This window comes from Dama dama, chromosome X (assembly GCF_033118175.1).
Source record: "Dama dama isolate Ldn47 chromosome X, ASM3311817v1, whole genome shotgun sequence".
NCBI classification, from domain to species: domain Eukaryota; kingdom Metazoa; phylum Chordata; class Mammalia; order Artiodactyla; family Cervidae; genus Dama; species Dama dama.
The window spans coordinates 132466438-132494225 of NC_083714.1; the positions used below are offsets into that span (position 1 = coordinate 132466438).

General features: G+C 36.4%; 1 protein-coding gene across 4 annotated transcripts in view; it reads right to left on the reverse strand.

Annotated features, from left to right (window-relative positions):
- The window catches only part of CNKSR2 (connector enhancer of kinase suppressor of Ras 2), a 271503-nt gene that overhangs the window by 80688 nt on the left and 163027 nt on the right, over positions 1–27788 (reverse strand). For 2 of the 4 annotated variants that reach the window (XM_061136325.1, XM_061136323.1), the window contains 2 exons: positions 12201–12290; positions 10397–10611 (listed from right to left, as the gene is read on the reverse strand). In XM_061136325.1, the coding sequence (XP_060992308.1) occupies positions 10397–10611; positions 12201–12290 (305 nt within the window). The remainder of the gene's footprint in view (positions 1–10396; positions 10612–12200; positions 12291–27788) is intronic. The other 2 variants (XM_061136326.1, XM_061136324.1) reach the window with 1 other exon arrangement.

Here is a 27788-nt window from a genome sequence, read left to right on the forward strand (position 1 = left end):
ACTGTTTGGCTTAACCTGATACCTGTAGAGATGCTAAGAAATAGATTTAGCAATATCATTTAGAACCAAGACTCCAGGCTGAGCTCATGCACTTTGGCCAGCTGCCAGTTGCTGTATGAGCCAAAAGCCAAAGATGAATACGTGAAGGGTGCAAACAATTTAACATTATTCTTGGAAGCTATCTTCAAGAAACTAGAATGTAACAGCAGTCAATAATTGGGCCTTAAACTTCATTCTCACATGAGACTTGGGCCAAGAGATTCAGATATGCAGTCTATTAAGAGAAATCTTTGGATGAGATTTTGGTATATACAGCAAGTGATTAGGCCTACAATTTTGTAGAGTTGGAGGATGCTGAAACCGACAAGGAAGTAATGTATTTTACAAGTTGAGTGAAGAAAATAATTTGATTATCTGTTATGGTCCTTTAATCAGAAGAGGCTTTAAATAGTTCTAGGGCTAAAATGATTTTACCTGGAGTTTCATTAAACTTGAGACACTTGATTAAATGCATTATGGTGGTGAGGTAATATGGGTAATGTGATAATGGGAGCAAAAAATATCTATTGCCAACAAAACTTGAGGAAATTTTCTCAGGTTATGAAGCTGGGAGAGATAGGCCTACAACATAAAAAAGAATGGGGTTCTTTAACCTCTCTGATCAAGACAGGTATGTATCCAAATAGTCTGTAATTATTGACCACAGCAACCAAGTGAAGGGGCTCTCATCAGAATTTATGTTTTATTTTATTTTTAAAAGGCAACAAGGAATTCATAGTAAGATTTAAATTTAATAAATTTAAACTTAATAAATTCCTAATTCGATTATTCTGTGTCCTGTTCTGCATGATGCCTTGCTAATTAAGCCAGATTTTGTGTTTTGCTTCCTGGCAGCCATTATCTAGCCAGGAACTAGCAGAATGAGGACCCTGTTTGGTTCAAACATGAAACTGATGGGACTGACTTTAAATAATGTTTTATACAGTGTAAGCAGAAACCTCTCTAAAGCGTGTGGGTGTATTAGTGAATCTTTTTTGTTTGTTTGCATGTTTGTTTGCATAATTGATTAAAGTTAAAACATTTATAATTTTTTCCCAAATTGTTTAAACAATATTTTCACCATTAATAAAATTTATGAATTAATCAGTCTCCTAGGAATTCCACTAAGTCACAAGCCCTATACATCAAATATTTTACAGGCTCCCAGCACTTTAAAGGCACCACAGAACATAATAATAAAAGCCAAATGGATTACTCTTGCACTTCAGCAATATAAAAGTGCAATATGTTTAGCCCTTTTGTTCAGTATTTCTGTGGTTATTTTTTGGAAGTCTTTTAATGATTAATTAATTTCCTTTGATAGTTATAGGACTGTTAAGATCATCTACTTCATCTTGGGAGAGTTATGTAGCTAGTGGGCTTTGAGGATTCGGTTCATTTCGTCTAAACTGTTAAACTTCAGTGCAGAGTTGTTCATAAGCATTTCCTTATTATTCTTTAAATGTCTATGAGGTTTGTAGTGATAACTCCTCTTTAATTCCTGATACTGGTAACTTGAGTCTTCTCTCCTTTTTCCCTTTGTCAGTCTCATTAGACACTTTATCAATTTCTTTTTTGAGTTTCTAAAAAGAGCTTTTCTTTTTAAATATTTTTTAATAAAGCTTTTGATTTGATTTTCTCTATTATGGCTTTTTTTTTCTGTTTTCAAATTTCATTTCTTCTCTCTATTGTCTTCCTTATGCCTGCTTATTTCTTGTTATTCTTTTTCTAATTTCTTGAGGTGGGAGCTTAGATTTTAGATTTGACAACTTTCTGCTTTTCTTTCATTCATTGTTTTGACCTTGATGTGCAGTTTGTGGGATCTTAGTTCCATGACCAGGGATTGAACCTACTTCCCAGTAGTGGAAGTGCTAAGTCCTAACCATTAGATCTCCAGGGAATTCACTCCCCTCTTCTGATAGAAGCATTTATTGCTATAATTTTCCCCTAAACATATGTTGTGTTTACATCTTCATTCAATTTCCCTTGAGATTTCTTTTTTCTATGGATTATTTAAAAATGTGTTTCTTGATTTCCGAGAGGTTGGAGACTTACTTGTTAATTGTTGTTAATTTCCAGTTTGATTTCATTATGGTTAGATAATATACATTGTATGATTACAGTTCTTTTAAAATTAAAGTTTATCTTATGACCCAAGGCATGGTCTATCCTGATGACTGTCCCACCCATACTTGAAAAGAATATGTATTCTGCTATTTTGGGGAGACCATTGGTGGGTGGGCAGTCATTCAGCACTCTATTCTCTTGTTGAATTTTTGTTTAGTGGTGCTATAAATTACTGAGAGGGTGCTAAAGACTTCAACTATGGTTATAGATTTGTCAATTTCTCTTTTTCAGTTCTGTTGGACTTTGCTTCTAGTATTTTGAATCTCTGTTGCTTGATGCACATACATTTAAGATTTTCCTGTCTTCTTAGTGAATAGACACTTTTGAGGCCTGTTGTGGTAGAGAAGGAGCATGATTTTTTTTTAATGGTTTTCACAAAAATAACTACTAATACAAATTGGTCAAGAAACACAAGTGTATTTTCTTCCTAGACTTCTTTATGGACTTGCATTCTATAAAACGGTTTCATATTTACAGACAAGAAAAGTCAAGATTTCATTTCTTCTACTTTTTAAGACAGTGGGTTTCAGCAGTTTTTGACTGTGACTCTATCTTGGGCCAGCAGATCCTGTGATCCATTTGTCTGCAGTTTCTAGTGGAAATTTAATTAGGTTATACTAATAGAATATGACTGTAAAAGTACTGTAGGGTGTGGATAATTCATAGTACCATTTAAAAAAAATTGTGGGTAATATGAATTACAACATGCTAGAAGATAAAGAGCACTGAGCTTCCCCAGTGGCTCAGACGATAAAGAATCCACTTGCGTTGCAGGAGACCTGGGTTCGATCCCTGGGTCAGGAAGATCCCCTGGAGAAGAGAATGGCAACCCACTCCAGTATTCTTGCCTGGAGAATTCCATGGACAGAGGAGCCTGGCAGGCTACAGTCCACAGGGTTGCCCATGCAACCCACAACTGAGTGACCAACACACACACACAGAAGGTAAAGCAAGCAACCTAAAGCAAACTAAAATCAAAGTGTAATGGTAATTTATAATAAAAAGGCAACTGAAAACTATAGGTAACTTAAAATGCTGATGAGGTACCAACATAGTATTCCTCCTGAAAGCTGTGGGAACCTGAACCATCTACACTTGGGTTTGTATGAGAAGAGCAAAACTGCACTGTTGGTTGCAGGGATATCAGGCTTTTAGGAAAAACAGTGAATAATATATTCAGTAAACTCTACTAATGCATCATTTTATGGCTATTCAATGTATAACCTTTTAAAGTCATTTAGTAAGTTGCTAGTAAGCAACATATAATCACAAGGGAAAATTAAAGTCTCTGAAATTATGTGGTATTTGCCTGTAAGAATCAAAGGAAGGACTATCATTTCTACATCAAGCCTCAGTCACTAAGAGCCATTTACTAAATTTGAGAATCACTGCTCTAGTGAAGTGCTCCAATGGGAAACACTTGTCGCAGTCCAGGCTGTTCTCATGTAGGGCTTTGCCAGTGCTACTATGAATTTGGCATTAACACTCTAGAAATAATGAAGTCATCCACGGGAACCAGGAAATACATATGATATGAATAGGATAACATTTAGAATGGATGTCTAACACATCTGCATGCACCCTGGTGAGGAGAAGATTCACATCACACTGTACCATGGCTGTCGTCTCTGTGAGTAAAGTCAAAGGGTGGAGAAAGTGGTTGTTATAAACTGTTAGCTTAGAGATGGTTATTTAGCCACTGAAAATAACTGTTCTCTTCTTTTAGTTACACTGATCCTGAAACAGTGCAGCTAAGTCAGGCCTATACTAGACAAACCAACCTTTATAATTGCAGGCACATTATAAATGTTTACAGGTTGATAATACAGCATATTTTTCATCTTTGTGATAATACTAGCTCTGGCTTCTCTAACAGATGGTAAAATCCTTATGAGCAGATATGACTTTATTCATCTAAAAATGTGAGTTTTGGAGCCAGACTACTTGTACTTATATTTCAAGTCTGCTACTTTCTGCCCGTGTGACCACAGGCAAGGTAAACTCTGAGTTTCAGTTCTTTAAAACTGAAGAATGGAAGAACTTCTGAGTAGCAACCTCAGAAAGTCAATCTGAGGATTCAATAAGACATAAGTTCAGTGAGTATATAAGTACTTAGCATAGGAACTTAGTAAGCAATAGGTAAATGTTAGCTATTATTAGTAACAGCAGTGACAGTATTATTATTATTTATATTTATTCCATAATACTTATTGTGCCTTAAAGATAGTTCGGCACACTAGAATTGCTGTTGAGTCTCTGCTAAATTATGTTGTTTTAGAGGGGCAATTTGAAACAGTTGGGACAAGGATAAATACTTCTACATATTTAATTTTTAAATAAACAAATAAAAGCCTTGGAGATTTAAATATTTCAAAGAAAAATATTTTCCCCTTACTTTCTCATTAGTGTGTGTCTGCAGAGAAAAGTCTAAACATGAGCAAGTGGGGTAAGGTAGTAATGGGAGTAAATATTAAATAAAGAAATCTTCCATTTACATGAAATAACAGCATAGAATGGAACACATTTACTGTCTGTGGTAGTCCTGCCCATTCTACCAATGTTCAAATCCCAGCTCTACCACTTTACTTACTAATCCAATGTGCCCCAGCTTCCTAATCTATAAAACGGGGATAATACTAGCACCTTCCTCCTAAGTTTTTTATGAGTGTTAATTGAGTTAAAAATTACAAATTACTTAGAACAGTGTCTGTTTCACAATGTTCATTTAATTGTTAAATTAAAAAAAATAAATGTATTTTAACAGCTTTCCACCATGTTCCCCCAGAAGCTCAACCAAAAATCCTGTCACAGTTTGATGGAAATGGCTAAAAGGACTTATCATAAGTAAAACAGTAACTGAATGTTTGCAGTTATACCCTAAATAGCTAAGACAAGCCACACAAATGTTGGACTGTTAGGAAACGAATCATCCAGATTTTTCAACACCTACTCAAAGTCTGTTTTAAGTCACCTAAAATCACATTATTCAGTTTATGAAAGTACACTTGCAGGTTGTCTAGATCCATTATCGGATTTTACTTTTCTGGCATCTCAGTGTGTAGATTTAAAACAAACTATCACTTTGTTTATGGGTTTACTTCAGCAGCTTTAATGTGAGAGTAAGATGTCATATGTATATCATATTAAGGATTTAAAAAAGCTCTGAACCTAATCATTCCTTATCTAAAGCCTTTACCGCTACATCTGGATTTCACACACACATGTACACATACACACACACCAGATACTGCTGTCCGCCCTTCCTTCGTGGTCTATCAGGTCAGAAGAGGGTTTGCACAGCTAACAACTCCCACATTTTCAGGCAGAGGATCAGTGAGTAGGCAAACTAACGTCATAGTCTTTTGAAAAATATCGTCGCATGCTTAGCTGATAGGCATACTGTGACCTCTATAATGAGAGGTCAGGGATAGGAAGAGAGCAACAACTAGTTGGAGTGGAAGAGTGAGGCTGGGCTGAGGGGGAGCTAAGCGCGCTGCCCTGGTGGCACCTGTGGAGCAGGGCAGTGCTGTAAATCAGCCCTATAAAAGGTGCAAACGGGGACCTGCTTTGACAGGGAGCCCGATGCGGTGAGTAGAAATTTCTAGGTGCTTCCAATACTCTTGTAAGTGGATGGATGGTAAGAGTTAGGCTCCACATGGTCTGTTGTCTGTACTGGTAAACCAGCCAAACCCTCCTTGGAGGAGGTGCCAATAAGGGCAGAGTCCCAGTCTTTGGAGTAAAATGGTAATTGATAAAACAAAGTAGAATTTAGTCATGTGGACTAGACAAACATGACAGAAAGCATTCAGAGTCCTACATCTCTCCCCAGGCACATGGGACACTGAACCTATGGTAATAAGTTTCTGGTGATTCCCACTATGAATACACCCCAGCTGAAGGCCTGCTCGTGCTGGACGGGACTAGCCAAGGACATGGAGGTGGCTGTTTTTGCAGACTGAGGACATCAACTGAGAGATACTGAGAAAGGCATTCAAGTTCCTGTCATATTCACTCACTCGTTCATTCATTTACTCATCACAGTTTTATTGAGCACTTATAAGGTACTAGACCTAGACTAGGTACTAAAATATAGTGCTGAACAAAATGGAGAAACTATCCTTTCCTGCTATGGACTTGGACATGCTCTCCCTACCATGTACAGTGAAGAAAGACACTAAACTGATAATCATGCAAATGAATATATAATTGTGAATCATAAAGTTTTCTAAGAAATTATATAGGGTGGTAAGAGCCTATAATAGTAGAAACTGATTTAATTTGGGGGATAGGGATCAGACAAAAATCTCTTTGCAATCTCAGCTTTAGATAGGTGCCAGCCAGGGATAAAGACAGAGTAGAAGCATTCTCAGTAGAGGGAAAGGGAGTGTTAGTTGCTTAGTTGTGTCTGACTCTTTGAGACCCCATGGATGAAGAATATGCCAAAAATGAAAGAGGTGACAAAGACTGGTGGATGATTAGGGTAGTTAAGGCAAACAGAATGATTTCCTTTCAGATAAGTTTAAGAAAAACACATAAACTAGAATAACAAATATGCAATTAATAAAAATAAAATTATGTATTTTACAATACCATAAACTTCTAAATTGTCTTTATTATTATATAAATATTTCTGCTATAATTGCTAATAGGAATGAGTCACACTGAAATCAAATTGTATTTACCTGGCTTTGTGTATTTTTATTAGGCTAATTTCCAGAATACACTAATGAGGATATTCTAGGAGCTTAAAAAGGAACACCCTACATCCTACATCACACCCCCCCCCCCCCCCCGCCCACAGCTTTAGTAAATTTTTTAAGGGTATTTATTGCTGATATGATCCTGCTACAAAATTCAACTAAATTTTTCTATAAATTTCAACTCAGACCACATGGAACTAGTATTATAGCAGAGACAGCAGCCTACAAAACTCTGTATTCTATCTTTATAGCCCTCTTTCACTTAAGTTCTATTTCATTAAAAAGAGCTGTGTCATCCAAAGGAATAATTGGTAAGAATGAAGATAATGGTTCATTATGAAGGTAAGAGAATTATATATTGATACTGATCTTGTGTTTTAAAAAAATTAACATAAGGAAACGTCCTTTTATTTTAAATAAGTACATATATACAGACTAAAAAATAAAACAAAAATTTCCGTGAAATGTAAAAAGCAATCATTTATGCATATGTTATTTTGCCTCCCAAGTCCAGGTGATTTAACTATAATACCCTGTAGTTTTGGTAATACATAACGCTGAATAACTGCTCGAGTTTTATAACAGCAGAACCTCTGTATGTTTTTTTGAACTTAATAAAAAATAGTAACATAGAGCAAAAGAGAAACCTGGGTAGAAATCAATCCAGTTACTAAAAATGCTACTAAAAGCAGCATACGAGCAAACACATTTCTTTAAGTAAACTTTTCCAAAACTCACTCACTAGTTATTAAAGCTCAAATTCTTATGTGTATGCAATGCCTACCATGCATGGAGGACCAAAGCAGAATGTGGAAAAATCCCTAGTGGTTTGGGTTCTAGTCCTTACTCTTGCACTTTTTTTTGCAACATGCTGTGGGTTAATCACTTAACCATTTTGAGTTGGTCATTTGCAAATACAGTTGTAGTGAGGTTTAAAAATACATAAATGTGGAAACTCCCTTGATAACTGCAAAAGTCCTAAATTAATCAACTAAGGTCCTCAAAGGAACTTGAGTCTAATAAACAACTCATCATTAAATGTTCTTTCTTTCTGAACACTGATTATAGGCATTTAACATGCTCTTTGGGATTAACAATTATTTTGCTATTTTAAAAACAGAGACCAGAGTTAGAAACTGTTCAGCCTTTCACTCTGAAATTAGTGGGTAAGTGTTACACGGGAGGATTTCCTCCATGATTAAGAATATTCTTTACCCTGTACTGTCTGTCAAAAATTAGTTGGGATAAATATCTATCTGGGAAATACGTTACAAACTCAGGATATAGAATAAAAACAGGAGGCAAAAGTGGGCTCTTCTCTCTTTCTTGGAATAAATTTCTAGAAGTGAAGTTACTAGACCAGGTTCTTCATGTGCTCATGGCTCAATAGCTCATTCGTGTCCAACTCTTTGCGGCCCTATGGACCATAGCCTACCAAGCTCCTCTGTCCATGGGATTCCCCAGGCAACAAGACTGGAGTGGGTTGCCATTTCCTCCTCCAGGGGATCTTCCTGACCCAGGGATCAAATCTGTGTCTCTTGTATCTCCTACACTGACAGGTAGATTCTTTACCACTGTGCCACCTAAACAATGCCTTTCAGAAAGGTGCTAACAATTTATACTCCTAGACGATGCTCACAATATACCAGTTTTACCTTTTACTATCTTCCATAATTAGTCAAAATCCACAAGACTCAGCTATTTTTCCTTCCTCACACAGTATATTCCTGTCCCAATGTGCACGACAGGATGGCACAGGCTGAGTGTTTAAATGAGCCTTCAATTGCTTACCGTTCCTCTTAGGATAAATCCAAGCCCTTTAATAGTTTACAAGCTCTGGGTGAAGTGGCCTCTTCTTCCCTCTCTAGCCTCATCTCTCACTACCAACTCCCCTCTCGAATAGGCAAGCTGTCTCTTATGTTTCGATCTTTATTCAGGCTATTACTTCTGACTGGAATGCCAGATTAGAGAAGGAGCTTAGTGTTAAGAGAGCATATCTGACTAGTAAGAACAAAAGTGTCTCCCGTCACACAGTTCTGAGTACTGATTTAAGAACAACTTTAAATGTCTGTGGAAAAAATAATAACCCAATTACTCAGTTATTCAGAGTAGCAGGTTCTGATAAGGGCACTATTCTTGTGGAGAGGAAGATGCTGGGGGTATGTAATTGGGGACAAGAGACAATAGGGAACCAGTGCCATAAGAACTGCACTCCTACATCAACCCAAATAAATGAAAATATTTTCCTACACTTCAGTTTTAGGAGAGAGTTGTAAGTAATAAGATATTTAAATGATATACTCAGGAAAGCAACTCAAATGTAAGTTGTTAAATCTTTCACATCTTGTATATCTAGATGATCTATCTTCCACAGCAGTGACATCAAATTTTTTTTGATGCTGTGAACATGAAGCACTGTTGCTCAAATTACCTAAAAACCTGTAGCCATATTTTTCACGGTCTTCTAACAAGAAGCACAATAAATTTCCTTCCAACAAAAATGTCATAAAATGGGTTGATCTTGTGAATTGAATGTTTGGGTCAGTAAGATTATCAGCCTCCACACTACCATTGTCCTAGTTTCTCATCATCCATCTGGCCTGGGTTTAATGGCCCTTGCCTTTGGCCTCGCATTTCTTGATGGATGCTCTCAGCACTAGAGAGATCCTATAGGCCAATCTCATCATCCCCAGGATGGAATTCTTCAGTAGCTCTTTATTACTGCCACAAAAAGCCCAAGTATTTTATCACACAATTCCCCACTTAGCTCTCTAGGGGCCCATCTACTGCCCTTTCTCACATGCTTTCCCTCAATTTTTAGTGAACTGGTAACTCTGAGCCACATAAAATCGCTGGGACATACCATACACACACATTGGTAGCATACCTTCATATGCCTCACCACAAAAATACTGCTACTCATCTTTCACTCTTTACCCATACGCTCCTCATTCTGAAGCCTCTTCTCCCTTCCCAAAGGGGCAAAGGCCCTTCTTCTCCTACACTCTTACACTGACTTACTACAAATTGTATTGGAACTCTTCGGTGTGACTTTCTTTTCATATAATGGGGTGCTACCCATGTCTTTTCATCTTTACCTCAAGAATCATGGTCCAAGTCTACTGTACAACAGATGTTCATTTTTAAATGAAACCATAAATATATTAAAAATCCTATCTTTAATGATGAACTTTACAGCTATTCATTTACTGTATATTATCATAATAATTGATCAGCTAATTAATTATTATTCTCCATCAGTTCTGTGCATAGGAAGTTATGAAGTTATATCCTTAAAAATATAAGCTGCTACAACATATGAACTCACTGAACATGTGAGTTGAGGGACAAATCGATAAGTCATCTTTTTTTTTTAAATGTTTTTTTGCAGGGCATAAAATCTCAATTTAAGATTTTTTGTGAAAATCTGACAAGAGGATAAAAATAAATAATCTGGAATTTACCAAAAAGAGTCAATTGCCAGTCTGCCAATAAAACCGTCATCACAGAGTCTTTCGAAGTGTACTTACATGGTACAGTGTGGCTTCCGGCACAGGTGTGCCCATGATGTCTTGTCTCAGTGCATCCATTTGCAAACTAGGTAGCAATGAATAGTGAGTCGGACTACTACTCTTATCACCCTTCTTTTTAGACTTCTTCCCTGTGTCTTTTTTGCTGTTTCTCTGAAACATGTATTCTTCTTGAGCAATTTTTTCATTGCTCATATATCGGAGTAGAGAGTTTTCTAAATAAAAAAAGATAAATACACCAATGTAGATATGCAAATATTCCAAACTTACCATCCTCTAAGTGTACTATTAGATTTCACTTCAGAAATGTAACTTGATTTTCTTTATAAAACACCATGGTAGTGAAAATATGGAGAATCTTAATTATTTGGGATCACAGGACAAAAGGAAGTTGATAGCCTATAGAGTATTTCTCCAAGTTTTAGCTCGGAACCAACCATATCAGAATTACCTGCAGAACCTGAATCATAAGTTTCAGGTGTGTGGCTCATAAAATTTTTAACAAGTTCTCACAAGGAGATTCTGCTAAAATCTGACAACAAACATCCTAGGGAACATCCTTGGAGAAGTTAAAGCCCACATTATGGACCAATAGTGAGGAAACTGAGTTCAAAAAAATATATGCTTAGATTGATAGCCAGAACTCTACTTCATAAAGCCTTTATTCCCCAAGATGTTACTATCATATCAAGTCCCAAAAGGGTGACTCAGAAAAGGCATATAAGTGTTTCTTTCTTAAAATATTTTTCTTGATTAATTCTATAAAACAGAAGAGGTTAGAAACTGAAGTTTGGAAAATGGAGTGAATACATAGATGTAAAGTAATCTCAATGTTCCTATATTTACCAACATTTTCAGAAATGCTCGCTCCATAAAACAAGTGTTAAGAAGACTAATGAAGCAGATAGGCTTATTTCTGTGTGGTCTGTGGATCTGTGCATTAATGAAATAAATTTTGCACACTGGCTAGAAATAACAGGCAAATGGGTTAAACATGTTTTAAAGGAAGCTTCGTGAAGTCATGTCCTATGAAGACTTTTCTTTTTTTGCTTTGTTTCTTTTCGTTTTTCATCTAGAACTTTATGGATCTTATTTCAGAAAATGGAAGTAGCAGCATGACCCACTGGGCCCACCATTTCCATCCACACTTGGTTGAATCCCATTTAGTAGCAAAATTTCCCGTTGCCTTCTTTACTGCTCACCTCAATAGCAGGATAAGTGAACATAAAAACTTACTTTTGGTAGATACTTCAAGTGTAGCCCACCCCCAAGTAAGAAGATAACCCTGAACAGCAAACAGGAGAGAAAAAAGCAAAGCAGGTTTTTTTTTTTTTTCCATTTTTATATGGTTTTCTTTTAGAGACACTGGCCCAGTTTCTATTAGCTTTTACCCATGTGCTTCAAAACTCATTTTAAGGTTATATTAATACAAAAATAGTGAGGTTGGCATTGCGGACCAATGGGGACTGATCACAAATGCTTCCTATTTGTTGAACTTAATTATTTTATGCAGTTTCACACTTCTGACCTTGTTTTCCAAGTATTGAATTTCAAATAACAGATATTAATTTTTTTATACTGTACTTATCTACTCTAAATCCCTTAGGAGGCATTCAGAGAAGATATTTACTTAATAATAGATCAAGACAGTTAAAGGTTGGTCTGAGTTGGTTTGGATGTATCATAAAAATCAATAAGAGATTGAATAGTTTTTCACTGAAGCCATAACATCCTATGTAAAAAACATTTAAATCTGCTTTTTGTTTCAGCAACCCAGCCTACACTGAAATTCTAGAACACTTACCTCTTCTACTATCTCTCTTCATCTTATTTGGATCTTCATAGTCCCCCACCCAATTATATTCCACTGGCATAGATATAGGTCGTAGCTTGCCTAAACACAGAGAACAAAATTCACATCACATTGTTTTTCTTCCCCATGTCCGCTCAAACTTAAACTGACTTTTAGCTACAGTCTGCAAAACACACTCACTCATATGCAACATTATGGTTGGCATTTGTGAAGATGAAAAATATGTGTGTTTTGAGCCAGAAGGTGAAACTGCCTGTGGCAATTGGCCAAGTGATAATGCAAACTTAAGGCACTTTTTATAAGTAATACAGAACAGCCTAGGTTTGCTCTCTTAGGAGCCCCAGACTTTAAGAATGTGGTCCTGTACAAAGAGGACCATTATTTTAGTGACTTCATTTTCTATAACTGGATCTGTCTTATTCCTCAATGCCCAAGTGTCTTTATCTTGATAGCCAATCTTCAAGACAGTAGCCCCTTGTATTTAATGTTGGAACACAGTATTAACTTCCCATCTTCACTGCTTCCTAATTCTTTTTTTTTTTTTTGTCATACATTGACATGAATCGGCCATAGATTTACACGTATTAGATACCACTATGCTTCAGCAACGTGGCTAGATTCTTTTCTATGGCCTAAAGCTGGGTCTGCCCTTAAGCATCTCTTTTGCTATTATGAACTCTAGTTTCCAGATTCAAGTAATCGCTGCTTTGGTCTGTCCCATTTTCCTCTGGGTCTGTGTTCTTACTAACCAGCATTTTATTGTAGCAAGCAGCACTCATGACACAGACTTTAAGGACAGCTTTTTGGTGAGGCTGATCAATTGATTTCTGATCAATTCAAAATTTGTGAAGCACAAAATAGCCAAAAGAAAAATCATTCACAAGTTTAAAAAGGACATCTAGCACAACACCTAAATCTCAAAATTGTAAGAAATAAACCATTATCCTCATTTTACCAGATGAAGGGCCTGGGACAGTACATGCAATTTACCCAAGGACACACAGTTGGTAAGTGTGTAGTACCAGGGTTCAAACCTGGGCACTCACATACTACTTCTGCAATAACTTTTGGTAACTTCAATATTCACCCACTAATATTCTGGCCTCTCAGTTTTTTGAGATTCTCTCCTCCACCCATTCTAGTGGTCATAAATGCTTAATCTTATCACCTGAAAAGGCAGTAATTCTTCCCTGTATCCTGCTTTTCAACTAAAACCTGTATTTTTAGCACATCCACCACAGCACTCTTAACAATTCCTCCTTTAATCTACCAATCTTCCCACCTTTCAATACCTCTTGGTCACAGTATGTTCTTGTTACTCTCCCCCTTGGCTAGATAAATTTCACAATCAAATTGTTACAGACATTCCACATATTTCATTAAAAAATCCATTAAGATACTTCTGTCTCATTATGTTGCTAAGGGAAAATGTGACAACTTAATGGCATTTTGCCAATACAGTTTATTCAGTATATTTTACTAAGCTCTTTGAAATTTAAGGATGAACTAGACATGACAAAATTATTAATGACCCACAAATGAAGTATTTATTTAATGACTTCCTTACAAGGTGTGCAAACGACTTCATAAACGATCACCTCAGTTTCCAAATTTTCATGGGGTAGATCTCTGCAATTTTACAGAGAGACTCTGGGTGAGCTGATGTAGGTGACATGCGATCATAAGCCTTGCAATATCTCTCTGCTACTGTCTCATAGTTAAATTATTCTGTTACTTGGCTTTTCATATCTGTTGCACATCTGGAGCATTCTAATCAGGATCTCTATAGAGGTGCCAATTGTGCACTGTATTTCTTAACTGTAGCCTAATAAATGTAGAAGAGGTCAAAGATAGATACTTTTGGATTTTGTTTGAATTTTATTCTGAAATTAATGGCAAGTAGCTTTTTAAAAAAGATGAACTATATTTAGCTGCAACTAAACACAAACAGAACACGAAATTTAAGTTAAAGAATATTTAGCACTGGGAACTATAATTCAATATCTTGTAATAATCTATAATATATATAGATGAATCACTTTAATGTACACCTAAACCTAACAAAATATTGTAAGTTACACTTTGATTTAAAAAATAAAATAAAGATATACTAAATTAAATAAAAAAGACTGGGTGTCAGCAGATAGAAGTTTTAGAAAGTCCAAGAACAAGCCAAACTGAACAGCATATTGTAAGGGACATGCATAAATTGATAAGAAATATTCTAAAAAGGGAAAGAAACAATCAATAGATAACTCAGGAGAAGAGTAGCACCAGCGAGATACAGTAGGACAGGGATCCACTGTTGGAAGCAAAGACATGGGGTAATATTCCAATTACTGGCAGGTTATCAGAAGAATCAACCATGTGATTAGAGGGTTGGAATTTCCAGTCCTACTCCCAGCCTCTAGAGACTGGAAGGGGCTGGGGATTGAGTTTAATTACCAAGGATCAATTATTCAGTCAACTGTGCCTATACAATGAAACCTCCATAAAAATCAAAAGGACAGGGTTTGAAGAGCTCCCAGGCAATGAACAGGAGGAGAGCTCAGGAGAGTGGCACACCGAGGGAGGGCAGAGAAGCTCCAAGCTCTCGGCCCATGTCTTGCACTGCGCATCTATCCCATCCAGCTGTTCCTGTGTTATATCCTTTAAACTGGTGGTCTACTAAAAAAACAAAAGAATATTGACAATGATGGAATGCCTTATGATGATCAAATACTGTTTCAATATGAAACTGCTATGCTTTAATAGCAGTGTACAGAATTATTTGAAAACAAACGGACTTTTCCCTTAGCCAATAAAGTATTTTCAGTGCTATTACACATGCTATGGTGCTCTGTGGCAGAGTTAACTGCTCGCTCTCCTGGGCTCCCTTAGCTCCTTGGTATACATGATCCTTAATTATACTGTATTCTATCTTTCTGTTTATAGGTTTTTTCTACTTTTTGGCAGGAACTGGGTCTTATATATCTTTGTTATGAAAGTTCCTGGCAAGGATTCTGACCCAGAGTGGGTATTCATTAAATTTCTTTTGAACGCTTGAATGAAAGGATGCTAGACATTAGGGAGATTACTGGGCTGTTCACTGGATCCTACTCCTTTTTTTCCTCACTCAAAGGCATCTCTTGAACAATTCTACCTTACTTTCTCATGTAGCATCAATTTCCCCTTTCAACCCTGTGATTCCCATTAGCATACAAACATGCTGTAATTTCTACAGTCTTAAAAAATAAACAACCTCTCTTTGCTAACAAACAGCCACCCTACTACCATTTTCTCTGGTCCCCTTTACAGAAAAACTCCTAGAAGTCTCATTTTGATTTTCAGTCTCCAATTTCTCTCCTCTTTCCCCCCACCTAGCTCTATTGAAGTATTATCGACAAATTAAAATGGTACACATTGAGGCTGTACAGAATGACTTTTTGAGGTGTGTAATGTAAAATGATGACCACAAGCAGGTTACGGTACCCTCACCTCACACAGTTACCATCTGTGTGTGCGTGTATGACTGTGATGACTGTGTGGTGAGAACACTTAAGATCTACTCTCAGCAAAATTCAAGTGTATATAATGGAAAACATCACAGTGGTTCTTCAAACAATTAAAAAGAGAACTTCTGTAGGATCCAGCAACCCTACTTCTGGGTATATATCAAAAAGAAGGGAAATCAGTTATCTCCAAGAGCTCAAATTCATTGTAACATTGTTCACAATAGCTAAGATATGTAAACAATCCAAGTGTCCATCAACAGATGAAAGAATACAGAAAACGTGGTGCATGCGCACACACACGCACATGCATGCACACACACACAGGAATATTTCTCTGCCATAAAAAGGAAATCTTGCCATCTGTGATGGCGTGGATGAAGCTGAAGGACATTATGCTACATGGAATTAGCCAGGCACAAAAGATAAATGCTGTATGATCTCACTTACATGTAGAATTTCCTCTTTTCTTTTGAATCTTCTCCAATCAAGATCTTGCCCCTCAACTCCCCTAAAACTACTATTGTCAAGGTTACTAGTGCTTCCATGTTGCTAAATCCAAAAGACAATTTTCAGAACCCTTCACTTTTCTTATCTATCTGCAACATTTGACACAGAGGATTATTCTTTTCTTGAAATACTTTCTTCACTTGGCACACAGGATACTGTCTTTCTCTGGTTTTTGTCTCCTCTTCTCTTACAAAACTCAAATGCATACTTTAGAGCTCAGCAAAAATGTCATTTCCTCAGGGATATTCTCCTTGAACTTGTTCTAGGTTGGGTTTATCTGTGTTTGTTTTTTTTTTCATAAATTTTTATAGTGTGTCACCTATAGTCAAGTAAGTATTTATTAAATTAGTTGCTTGAATTCTGTCACCATTCTAGAATGTAAATTTCACAAGGGAACAGAAATTTCTCTGTTGTTCACCATGGTATCTCTATCACTTAGCACAGTGACTTAAACATAGTTAACAGCTCAATATTTGTTAACTGATGACCTGTTAAGAAAGTAAATAGGGGACCTTCCTCATAAGGTTAGTTTCTATTTTCAACGTTTCCTTTCCCTTTCTTCCTGTCAGCTTTCCATTCCCCCTCCCCCTCACTTTCCCTCCCTTTCTGTCTTATAAAGAACCTGACCAACCACTTTCAATATTCTAACAAATTGAGCCTGACAGAGCTGTGTGGTAATCAAGCAGAACTAGAAATCCTGCCTCCTGATTTCTTATCTAGAAACATCTCCATATTAAACTACCCATGGTGCATGGTGAAATACTACTGAATTGCTGCCTTTTTCAGTTATATCCCTTCCCTACCTTTTAAAAACTCTGGCCCCAACATGCTAAAATAATAATGTTTCAGGATGATATACTGCATCTGAGAAGTAATCTTCTCTATTACAGTTGCCAAAGAATTGGGGGGAAAAAGGCTGCAGAGAAATTTCTCCTTATGTCTGATGTACCTTTTAATTGCTCACAAAAGAAGCTTTCTCTAGAAAAATACACACACATACATATACACATCTGTTTTGAATATTTTAGTCAATATTTTGATGAAAATGAGTATAGTAAGGAATGTTAAGCTATAAGCATGTCACATACACCCATCAAACTCCCCACATACCAGACAGAAAAATTACTTTCAGATGGTTGACTGCATTTCTAGGAAAACATCCCGAGGTTATTTAAGGTAGAGAATCACACATTTAAAAAGGAGTAAAACTGAATTAAATGGAAAGTCAGTACTTTTTAAAGGATAAAGGCAACATATCTGGATCTAATAAAATAAGTAAGAATGGGCACCTTGATCTCTAGGGCCATATTTAAAAAATTTCACTTCTAGATAAAAGAGTTAGGGAGAAAAACTGGCTTGTAAACATCACAATGTGATGATTATTTAAGTACTGGACTTAATACCTTATAACAATATAAATCAAATACAAACCTGATAATTATTAACTTGAAATCTTTTTGGCTGCATTAACAGAGAACCAAAACAATTAAAATATCATTTCAAAGAATAAGCTACATCTTGTTTGTGAATTTTCTTACTGCTCCCTAAAAGTGATCTAGACTTTAAATGGGGAGTCACATAAAAATTGTTGAAGGAGAAAATTTTGAACCGCATCAAAAATTATAGGGAATTTTGAACTTGATTCCAAGACGAATTACATTTTGAACCAAATTACATTCTGCCAAGAGAGCAAATGTGCTGTACACACCGGAATACAGAAAGGCAGGCTATTTTAGTTGAAATGTTGCCACTGTGCACAGAGCCTATTCCTCTACATTAGAGGGATGTGGGAGGTCTGGGAAGAATTCAGAGGTTTAAATACTAAGTGGCAAAACAGTTCTGGGTTCTCTTCTGAAGGCTCTGTTGGGTAAAAAAGCGATGAGCTTTGCTAAATACTTTTGCCTCCTGCTGTGCTCAGCAATACAGTTGTGGGAAAGAAGGATGATGTGGGGCAAATATTATTTGGTTAAAAACATCCCATTTTCCAGTTAAACATGACAATAGAGCAAACTATTTTTTAAAAAGGTAGAGATGAAAAACTTGACACACACCCCAGTTAATTTCTTAGGATTTCATCGATAATCAGTGCTGGAGTCAGCCTGTGAACGGAGACTTTGTGTAACTTCATTACATTAAGTTGCCTAAGTGATGAGTTGAAGACCATTGCATTATACAAAGATTCAATTCATTTTTCTTCAAAAATAATACACTGACATGTATGATTACTGTTTTTTAAACAACTATACTACCAGCCAGTTTGCAACTCTTGCAAAAAGTTCTTAAAGGCTAGGTAAAGAACTCATGGAGGATTCAAGCACAAACTCTAGCTGTAACTGTGTTTGTTATCCATCCCTGAACAAAGATGGAAAATAAACTGGCTTGACATGATGTGTCATTTATAAAGTAATGTTAGATTGTCATATGTATACTTTTAAATGGCTGTCTATTGTTTTGAATTATTTGCTTTAATGTTTCCAGTCATTAAGATATTCAGTGTATAATTTTTAGTCATTGCTTTTAACAAGATTGGATATCACACTTGACATTTTCTATCCCCAGGGATCTATTTCTTCCATGATTCCAGCTACTTGTTTTGCCGAGATAAAAGTAATTCTATGAGGAGCCATGCACTGATCGTTCCAGTTAGTATTTATTACTTTAGTTTGGACTTTCATCACAAATAAGATTTACTCTAGAAAATGGCTTTTCTGCACAATAAGAATGAAGACGACATTCAACAAGATGTCTGCTGGGGCAGACTTCAAGTTAAGAATAGAGGATTTCTGTTAAGTCAGCAGTTTGCAACTTAAATTTTATCATTGGTATATGGGTCTTCAGGAGGAGCTGCAAGTCTGTATCAGCTTTTGTCAAAATATATGCCATCAAACATCAGTTACACTGGGAGGTATTTTGTGACCAAAACCAAAGAAGATGCAATGTACAAATACATTTGGGAAACCAAGATTTTCAAAGTCTTTAGTATGCTAATATGCACATATTAATTGCCGACAGGGGGATAAAATATGCAGAGCTTCCCAATCTTATTTAACCACATAATCTCTTTCTTTTACAAAGAATCTCTTTCAGAAGTAGTGATCTGAAGAACATACATAAGAAAATGCTGGATTATTTAAGCCACATTGTGATTTGAAAGCAGACATCAACCACTCTATTTAAATTTCACCTGGCTGCTATTTAGTACATCATTTTCCCATGGAGGGAAAATGCATTCTGATTTCAATTAGGGACAGTGAGTTCCCTCCTGCTCCAGGGGATACCATGATTAGGTTTTCTACTGTAGAGCTGGGTAAGTCATCTCAGACACTCACAAGCTTATATTATTTCTGCCCAGAGAGTATGCTAAGTGTGAGTAAATGTAGGTTTATCATTTCCGAGCAGTAAGTTCCCAGATTGTATGAATAAAAGAAAAAGGCAATTGGCCCTATGTCATTCAAGGGTTCTTTGATTTTCGAGTCGTAAATATCTGACTTTGTATTTGTCAACAACCAATTCTTCTTAATTTAGTTAGCGTTTCTCAACAGCAGCACTCATGATGTTTTGGATTGGATCATTCTTTATTGTTGGGGGGAGGGGTGTCCTATTCATTTTATGATGTTTAGTAGCATCCTAGGCTTCAACTCACTGGATGCCTGTAGCACCTCCATGTCCATTTATGACAACTACCAGGGTTCCCAGAAATTGCCAAATGTCCCCTAGGGGACAATACTGACCCAGCTGCGAATCTCCTGAGTTGGTCTATTTCTATTTTTGGCTTTCCCATTTTGTCTTTAAGGGAAGCACTAATTCACTTAGTTCCTATCTTTCTGTTAATTCATTTAAACATGTTTTTGTTTTTCTTTTTCTCTAATAGTTGCATCAACTTTGTTGATTTGGTTTGCTAATTCTTCCTTTTTATCTACATATTAATATTCTAGAACTTTATTAAAAGTTTTTTTCCCCTTAATTTTACTCTTATCTATTACTTGGTTTCCTCTTGCCAGATTTCACTTTTTTGAGTCTCCAACTATTCAATTTACTTAGCATATTATTTTCTCTGTCCTTTTTTAAAAGCAACTAATCTTATATTTTAAAAATGTGCAGAGTCTAAATTGTTTTAAACATACCTAACCTATGAAGTAATGATTTCAGTAAAAGAACTTAAAAAGAAAACTTGAATCACAGAGGTTTCTAGTGTTATGAGCTATTTGATGTTCTTTCTTCTACTTTTCAAAACCAAACCAAAGAAAGCAAACTATTTCTTTTCATAGGCATGATTTAAATGGTTGGTTATTGGGAATACTTTCATTCCTTTAGTTCTTCACTGAGTCCCTCCACAGGAAAGGAGGAAGTATTAATTTGATCCATCAGCACTTCACAATCTTTGAGACACTTTTATTTATGAGCAGCAGTGATTTACTATGCCATTTAGGCACCCTTACTTGAGTACTTTCTCTGAGGCAAAATCAGTGCTAAGTACTTGGCATATATTTAATCCTCATAAAATCTCATGTGAGCCTCATCAAAATACTGTGAGTAGTATTGTTATCCCATTTTACAGATAAGGAAACAAAAGTACAGTGAGGCTAACTCTCAAGTACAAGGTCAATCAGTTATTAAAGGCCAAGCCTTGGCACTAAATTCAGCTCTATCTGACCTCAAAATTCATGCTCTATTTTTATCAGTAAAATTATAGAGATTAAGGAAGAGCGCCTTCCCTAGGTGATCACTCTAAATTTTACCTTAGACTATTTTCTGTTTCTATGCCAAAATACTGCTGAACTACTTTTCCATCAGTTACATGGTTCCTTATCACCATCAGCTTGATAGTCAAAATTATTTTGTGAAGCTAACCAACAGGCAGTCTTTATGAAATGTATTAAGTAAGTCCTAAAGAATAAGAATTCCTATGAGTACAGTACAAATCTCATATTTCTGCATTTTTGATTTACTAATTTTTACTTCTTTGTTTAGTTCTGCTTTGGAAGTTGTACATTTTACTTGAGCACAGAAATTTTTTGTGGTTAGAAGCTCATTTTCTTTTGTCTCTAATAGCTGATGAATAACAGTTGGGCTATTGTTTGGTAAAGAAGAAAATTTATACTAAAAAAACACAGGAGAGGGAACAAGCTTTCATTTGGAAATGTATTTGTGAATGTATTCTGGATACCTTTAAGAAATGTTTGAAATAATGTTATTAATTGTAATTCAACTGCTCAAGAGATAGAATGAAGTTGTCTGACAGAGAAAGGTGATTTTGAAGTATGATGAGAGACCCTAGAACCTTCACACCATATCCTCACCTCACAATGATAAAGCTCAATTCCCAGTATCACTGCCCATAGGTCCTTCATCATGCTACTATAGGTCACTTCAAGCCGTGTGCTATTTATGTAGCTAAAAAGGACATGCTATTTGGTTTTCTCTTGTTCCAACTACTCCAGTGGAAAATGACCAGGTATAATATAGAAATTAATTTTCCTCAGTGCACACTGTGGACAAATAACATTTATGAGAAACACTTGTAAAATACCAACCTTGCATTCATTTGTGTACTTTCTGTGAGGTCCTGGATTTTCAATAAATCAGAAAAGGTCTGAATTCCTTCAAACTAATACTATTCTACAATATTATTGTCAAAAAATATGTTTTTATCCTACTTTTAGAAAACATGACCACTCACAACCACAAAGGGACTCAGCCAACTGTGTCTACCTTTTAGCAGGTTAATATGAACAGAAATGTGCTGTGATGGAGCAACAAGAGCAAGGAGTCTGAACAGTGAAAAGAGAAAGCTGATGGGAAATACTAATCATTCTGAAAAGTTGCCAAGCAACTAATCTCATCCAATTTGAACCTTTGCCTTTCTTTGAAGCATGAGCAGATGAGACCAAATAGTTAAAGTAATTTAACACTATCCTTTTTTCCCCTTTTATTTTCACTTTAAAATTTCTTTTCTTCCTTGAACTTTGTTTATTCAACCCATCTTATTCTTCAAAGAATTTTAAATGGCTCTTATTATTATTAATATTATTTACATTTTGAAATATTTCAGTTCTTTGATTGTTTCCCCCCCCCAGTTTTGCTGAGGGATAATTGACAAATAAAAATTGCATTCATTTCAGGTATACACAATGATGGTTTGGTATTATGCATATACACTATGAAATGATTATCACAATCAAGCTACTTAACACATCTATCAGCTCAAATACTTATCCTTTTTTGTGTATGTGGTGAAAACACTTAAGATCTATTCTCTCGGCAACATTAGAGTTTCAATGTAATAATGAAGCAGTGAAAATAAATATCTAGCACATACTGGGCACTTTCTAGGCAATTTACACTCTGTTGTCATTAAATTCTCACAAAATGTCTATGAGACAGATATTATCATCTTCATTTAACAAATGAGAAACTGAGCCCTAGAGTAACATTCCTAAAGTCATACTGGAGTAATTAGATGGCAGACAGGATTAAGTACGGCTGATTATAAAGTCAATGCCAGCAATCACTAATCTAGGTTGTTTCCCTTATTGTACCTGTGTTTCCAGGAGTCATTCTTGTTTACCTTCTTAGGAAAGTAAAACCCATTTACACTTTTTCATTTAAAAAGAGCCTAACACACTGTTGCTAACTTTACCCCTCATTTCAGCTATTATTTCCTAAGGTGTGTTAGGGCCATGTCTATGTGAATGCATGTTTACTGTAGTGCCAGGAAATACAAAACATATAGAAGAACATACACAATTAGACCTAGTTCTGCTTGATTGAAATCAGATGCTTGAATTTTGAAGGAGTAATGAAATTTTGACAAACTACTTTCCTCACTTCGGTTCAGTCACTCAGTTGTGTCCGACTCCTTGTGACCCCATGGACTGCAGCACACCAGGCTTCCCTGTCCATCACCAACTCCCAGAGCTTACTCAAACTCATGTGATGCCATGCAACCATCTCATCCTCTGTTGTCCCCTTCTCCTCCTGCCTTCAATCTTTCCCAGCATCAGGGTATTTTCCAATGACTCAGTTCTTCACATGAGCTGGCCAAAGTATTGGAGCTTCAGCTTCAGCATCAGTCCTTGCAATGAACATTCAGGACTGATTTCCTTTAGGACTGATTGGTTTGATCTCTGTGCAGTCTAAGGGACTCTCAAGAGTCTTCTCCAACACCACAGTTCAAAAGCATCAATTCTGTGGCATTCAGCCTTCTTTACAGTCCAATTCTCACATCCATACATGACAACTGGAAAAACCATAGCTTTGACTAGACAGACCTTTGTTGGCAAAGTAATGTGTCTGCTTTTTAATATGCTATTTAAATATGCAACATTTAGGTTGGTCATAGCTTTTCTTCCAAGGAGCAAACATCTTTTAATTTCATGGCTGCAGTCACCATCTGTAGTGATTTTGGAGCCCCCAAAAATAAAGTCTTTCACTGTTTCCATTGTTTCCCCATCTATTGGCCATTAAGTGATGGGACCACATGCCATGATCTTAGTTTTTTGAACGTTGAGTTTTAAGCCAACTTTTTCACTCTCCTCTTTCACTTTCATCAAGAGGCTCTTTAGTTCTTCTTCACTTTCTGCCATAAGGGTGGTATCATCTGCATATCTGAGTTTATGGATATTTCTCCCAGCAATCTTGATTCCAGTTTGTGCTTCATCCAGCCCGGCATTTCGCATGATGTACTCTGCATACAAGTTAAATAAGCAGGGTGACAATATTCAGCCTTGATGTACTCCTATCCCAATCTGGAACTAGTCTGTTTTTCCATGTCCAGTTCTAACTGTTGCTTCTTGCCCTGCATATAGATTTCTCAGGAGGCAGGTAAGGTGGTCTGGTATTTCCATCTCTATAAGAACTTTCCACAGTTTGTTGTGATCCACATAGTCAAATGCTTTGGCGTAGTCAATAAAGCAGAAGTAGATGTTTTTCTGGTATTCTCTTGCTTTTCTGATGGCCCAACAGATGTTGGTAATTTGATCTCTGGTTCCTCTGCCTTTTCTAAATCCAGCTTGAACATCTGGAAGTTCACGGTTCACGTACTGTTGAAGCCTGGCTTGGAGGATTTTGAGCATTAGTTTGTTAGCGTGTGAGATGAGTGCAATTGTGCAGTAGTTTGAACATTCTTTGGCATTGCCTTTCTTTGGGATTAGAATGAAAACTGACCTTTTCAAGTCCTGTGGCCACCACTGAGTCTTCCAAATTTGCTGGCATATTGAGTGCAGCACTTTCACAGCATCATCTTTTAGGATTTGAAATAGCTCAACTGGAATTCCATCACCTCCACTAGCTTTGTTCGTAGTGATGCTTCCTAAGGCCCACTTGACTTTGCATTCCAGGATGTCTGGCTCTAGGTGAGTGATCACACCATCATGGTTATCATGGTTATCTTTTTTATATAGTTCTTCTGTGTATTCTTGCCATCTCTTCTTAATATCTTCTGCTTCTGTTAGGTCCATACCATTTCTGTCCTTTATTGTGCCCATCTTTGCATGAAATGTTCCCTTGGTATCTCAAATTTTCTTGAGGAGATCTCTAGTCTTTCCCATTCTTTTGTTTTCCTCTATTTCTTTGCATTATCACTGAGGAAGACTTTCTTATCTCTCCTTGCTATTCTTTGGAACTCTGCATTTAAATGCATTTAGCTTTTCTTCTTTTCTCAGCTATTTGTAAGGCCTCCCCAGGCAACCATTTTGCCTTTTTGAACTACTTTCCTACATTTTAGCAAAATATTTTCATATTATTTAGTTAGCTAGTAACATTGATAGAGTCAACAAATATCAAGGTTCTACCACTTACTAGCTGGGTAAGACATTTAACCCATTTATAAAGTAAGGATTCTATTAGTTATCTACCTCTCAGGGTTGTGAGGATTAAATGGGTTAATGGTTTTTAGAGTGAAAGTAAAAGTAGCTTAATTGTGTCTGACTCTTTGTGACCCCACGGACTATACAGTCCATGGAATTCTCCAGGCCAGAATACGGGAGTGGTTAGCCTTTCCCTTCTCCAGGGGATCTTCCCAATCCAGGGACTGAACCCAGGTCTCCCTCATTGGAGATGAATTCTTTACCAGCTGAGCCACAAGGAAAGTCCAAGAATACTGGAGTGGGTAGCCTATCCTTTCTCCAGCGGATCTTCCCAACCCAGGACTTGAACCGGGGTCTCCTGCCTTGTAGGCGGATTCTTTACCAACTGACCTATGAGGTAAGCCCAATGCTTTTTAAAGGCATACATAAAAGCTCAACAGGTATTTACTTATTTTCTAAATAGGCCATCTACTCTCTATCCATACTGTATTTGTCTTATGGCTTAGGGCAAATAGCTGATCTTTTAATTCACTCTTACCCACAAATAGTGGGTCCATGATATAAACTGAGAAGTTGGTTAACAAATATGATAAAGCATTTAATAAACCTCCAGTCTTAAAAAAATAAATAAAGTACATGATTAGGATATTTTCAAGTATTTTTCTTCATATCTGTTTCTTTGTCACTGAGTCTAATAACAGTGTCTCTAAATTTTAATTTTTGTCTTATATATCTAACTTTAAAATATGAATGAAGACAAAAGCACACAGTAAAAACTGTATTATGTTTCTCCTTTGCTTCTCAAAACACTATCTAGACTGTTATAATCTTAACTCTGAACCTCTGTGAGTAAACAGGTAACTGGAAAGTTAATAGGTAGCAATGGTGGCTAAGTCCACCCACTGGAAGATCGGATATTTGCAATGAAGAACTAAGTTGAACTGTAAGGCTAAAGGACTTATACAATGCTTTTAAGGTATTACACAAGTGCTAACAAGTTAAATTACTCTCATTTTCAGAAAATATAAATTGTGAACTTTTTTTTGGTAATCAGGGTTTTTTTTTTGTTGTTGTTATATACTTCAGCAGGATCAAGCATTTCATTATCATTATTTTTAAACCCAAGAGAATATTGTCACACTTGGGGATCCATATAATGGGACCATTTTATAGGTTAAATGAAGTTGTCATCAATTATTACTTATTAAGGATTGAAGTTACTAATACTTGGGGCCTTTAGGGGATGGGCTGGGAGATTTATATAAACTCTCAGATCTCAGTACTAGGTTTGAAAGGGTGTCAAGTATTTGGTAGGGATAAGTAGTATTGAGAAACCTTGGATGATGACTATTCATCATTTAAAACGCAGCATAAACGTCACTTATATTTATGTGACTTGCCAGGAAGACACTGGGACCTCAGCTCCCATGCTACTGCCGCACTTCGCTCAGTTTCCTCCTCACCTAAGCTGCTGCTGTACTGCGTCTCTTTGTTCTTTCCCTTTGGGTTATGACTGCCTTTCAGGGAAGATTTATGTTTTATTCATCTTTGCATCCCCAGTGCCTGGCTGACTTTATACACACAACAAATATTAGCTGAATGCATTAACAAATAAATTACTCTTTGGGAATGTTATGGCCAGAAATTCATGTATGTGACAAGTAGGTTTTATTACTTAAGATCTGATTTTAAAAAGGTAAATATACATTAAACTGCCAGTTACATGCAACAATTTTCCAGTTGTGCCAGGAAATTTCTACTGGGGTATCTCTAAATGAAAGTTCAGGCTATATTTCAGGTTCAAAATTAAAAAAAAAAACACTTTCAAATCCAAAAGTAAAAGAACTTTTGTTATTACTTCCTCATTCCTCTTTTAAGTATATATACATTTATTTTCTCCTAAGTTGTTTATAAAAACACTTTAGGTATCTGTAGGGTATCTACATTTTCTAAAATTTAAATGGTATTCTATTTTATTGGAAGAGATATGATTTGTGGAACATGATAGCACTAGGTGCTTTAAACCATAGTCTGAAGGAACTAACAGTTCACAGCTATTTAAGTAAGGCCTTGGTAAACTGTTTTTCATAAAGCTATCAATAATCAACTTTATCTAGTGACTATAATTTCCCCTTAAACATTCTTATCTACTTCAATACAAGTAGAAAACAGCCAGAAAATTCTGGGACATAAAAAAAGAAGAGTTGATATACATTTGTTTGAGCAAGCTCCAGGAGTTGGTGATGGACAGGGAAGCCTGGTGTGCTGTAGTCCATGGAGTCACAGAGTCGGACACGACTGAGTGACTGAACTGAACACCTATCTAATAATATGTAGTCAATAAGTACTTGTGGAATGAATGCAGAAAAATAAAAATCTCATGTGATGAGGCAGGGGCGGGAATAACGAAGATGGCAGGCAGAGTTTTACTGCAGAAGTTTACAATATAATAGTGGAAAAAAGCAAAGGTGCAAATACCTTCAATTTATGACAGCTCAAAATAAGTGCCGCCAGGGTAGTATAAATGAGGAACACATGAAAAAACAGCACATGTACAGAGAATAATATAAAGCACAATATGTAGGGTTCTATTACTTAGGATCGTTTTGGGCAAAATTTCCCATACTTAATTATTACTCATTATTACCAAAAAGCTGTAAGGAAATAGGGTGTCGGTTATAAAGTATGTGATGACCAATCTTTCAGGACCACAGGAGGGAGGCATATGGCCATGGTGAACAAGTAAGGCAGGTAAGTGGAAAGAGAAAGTT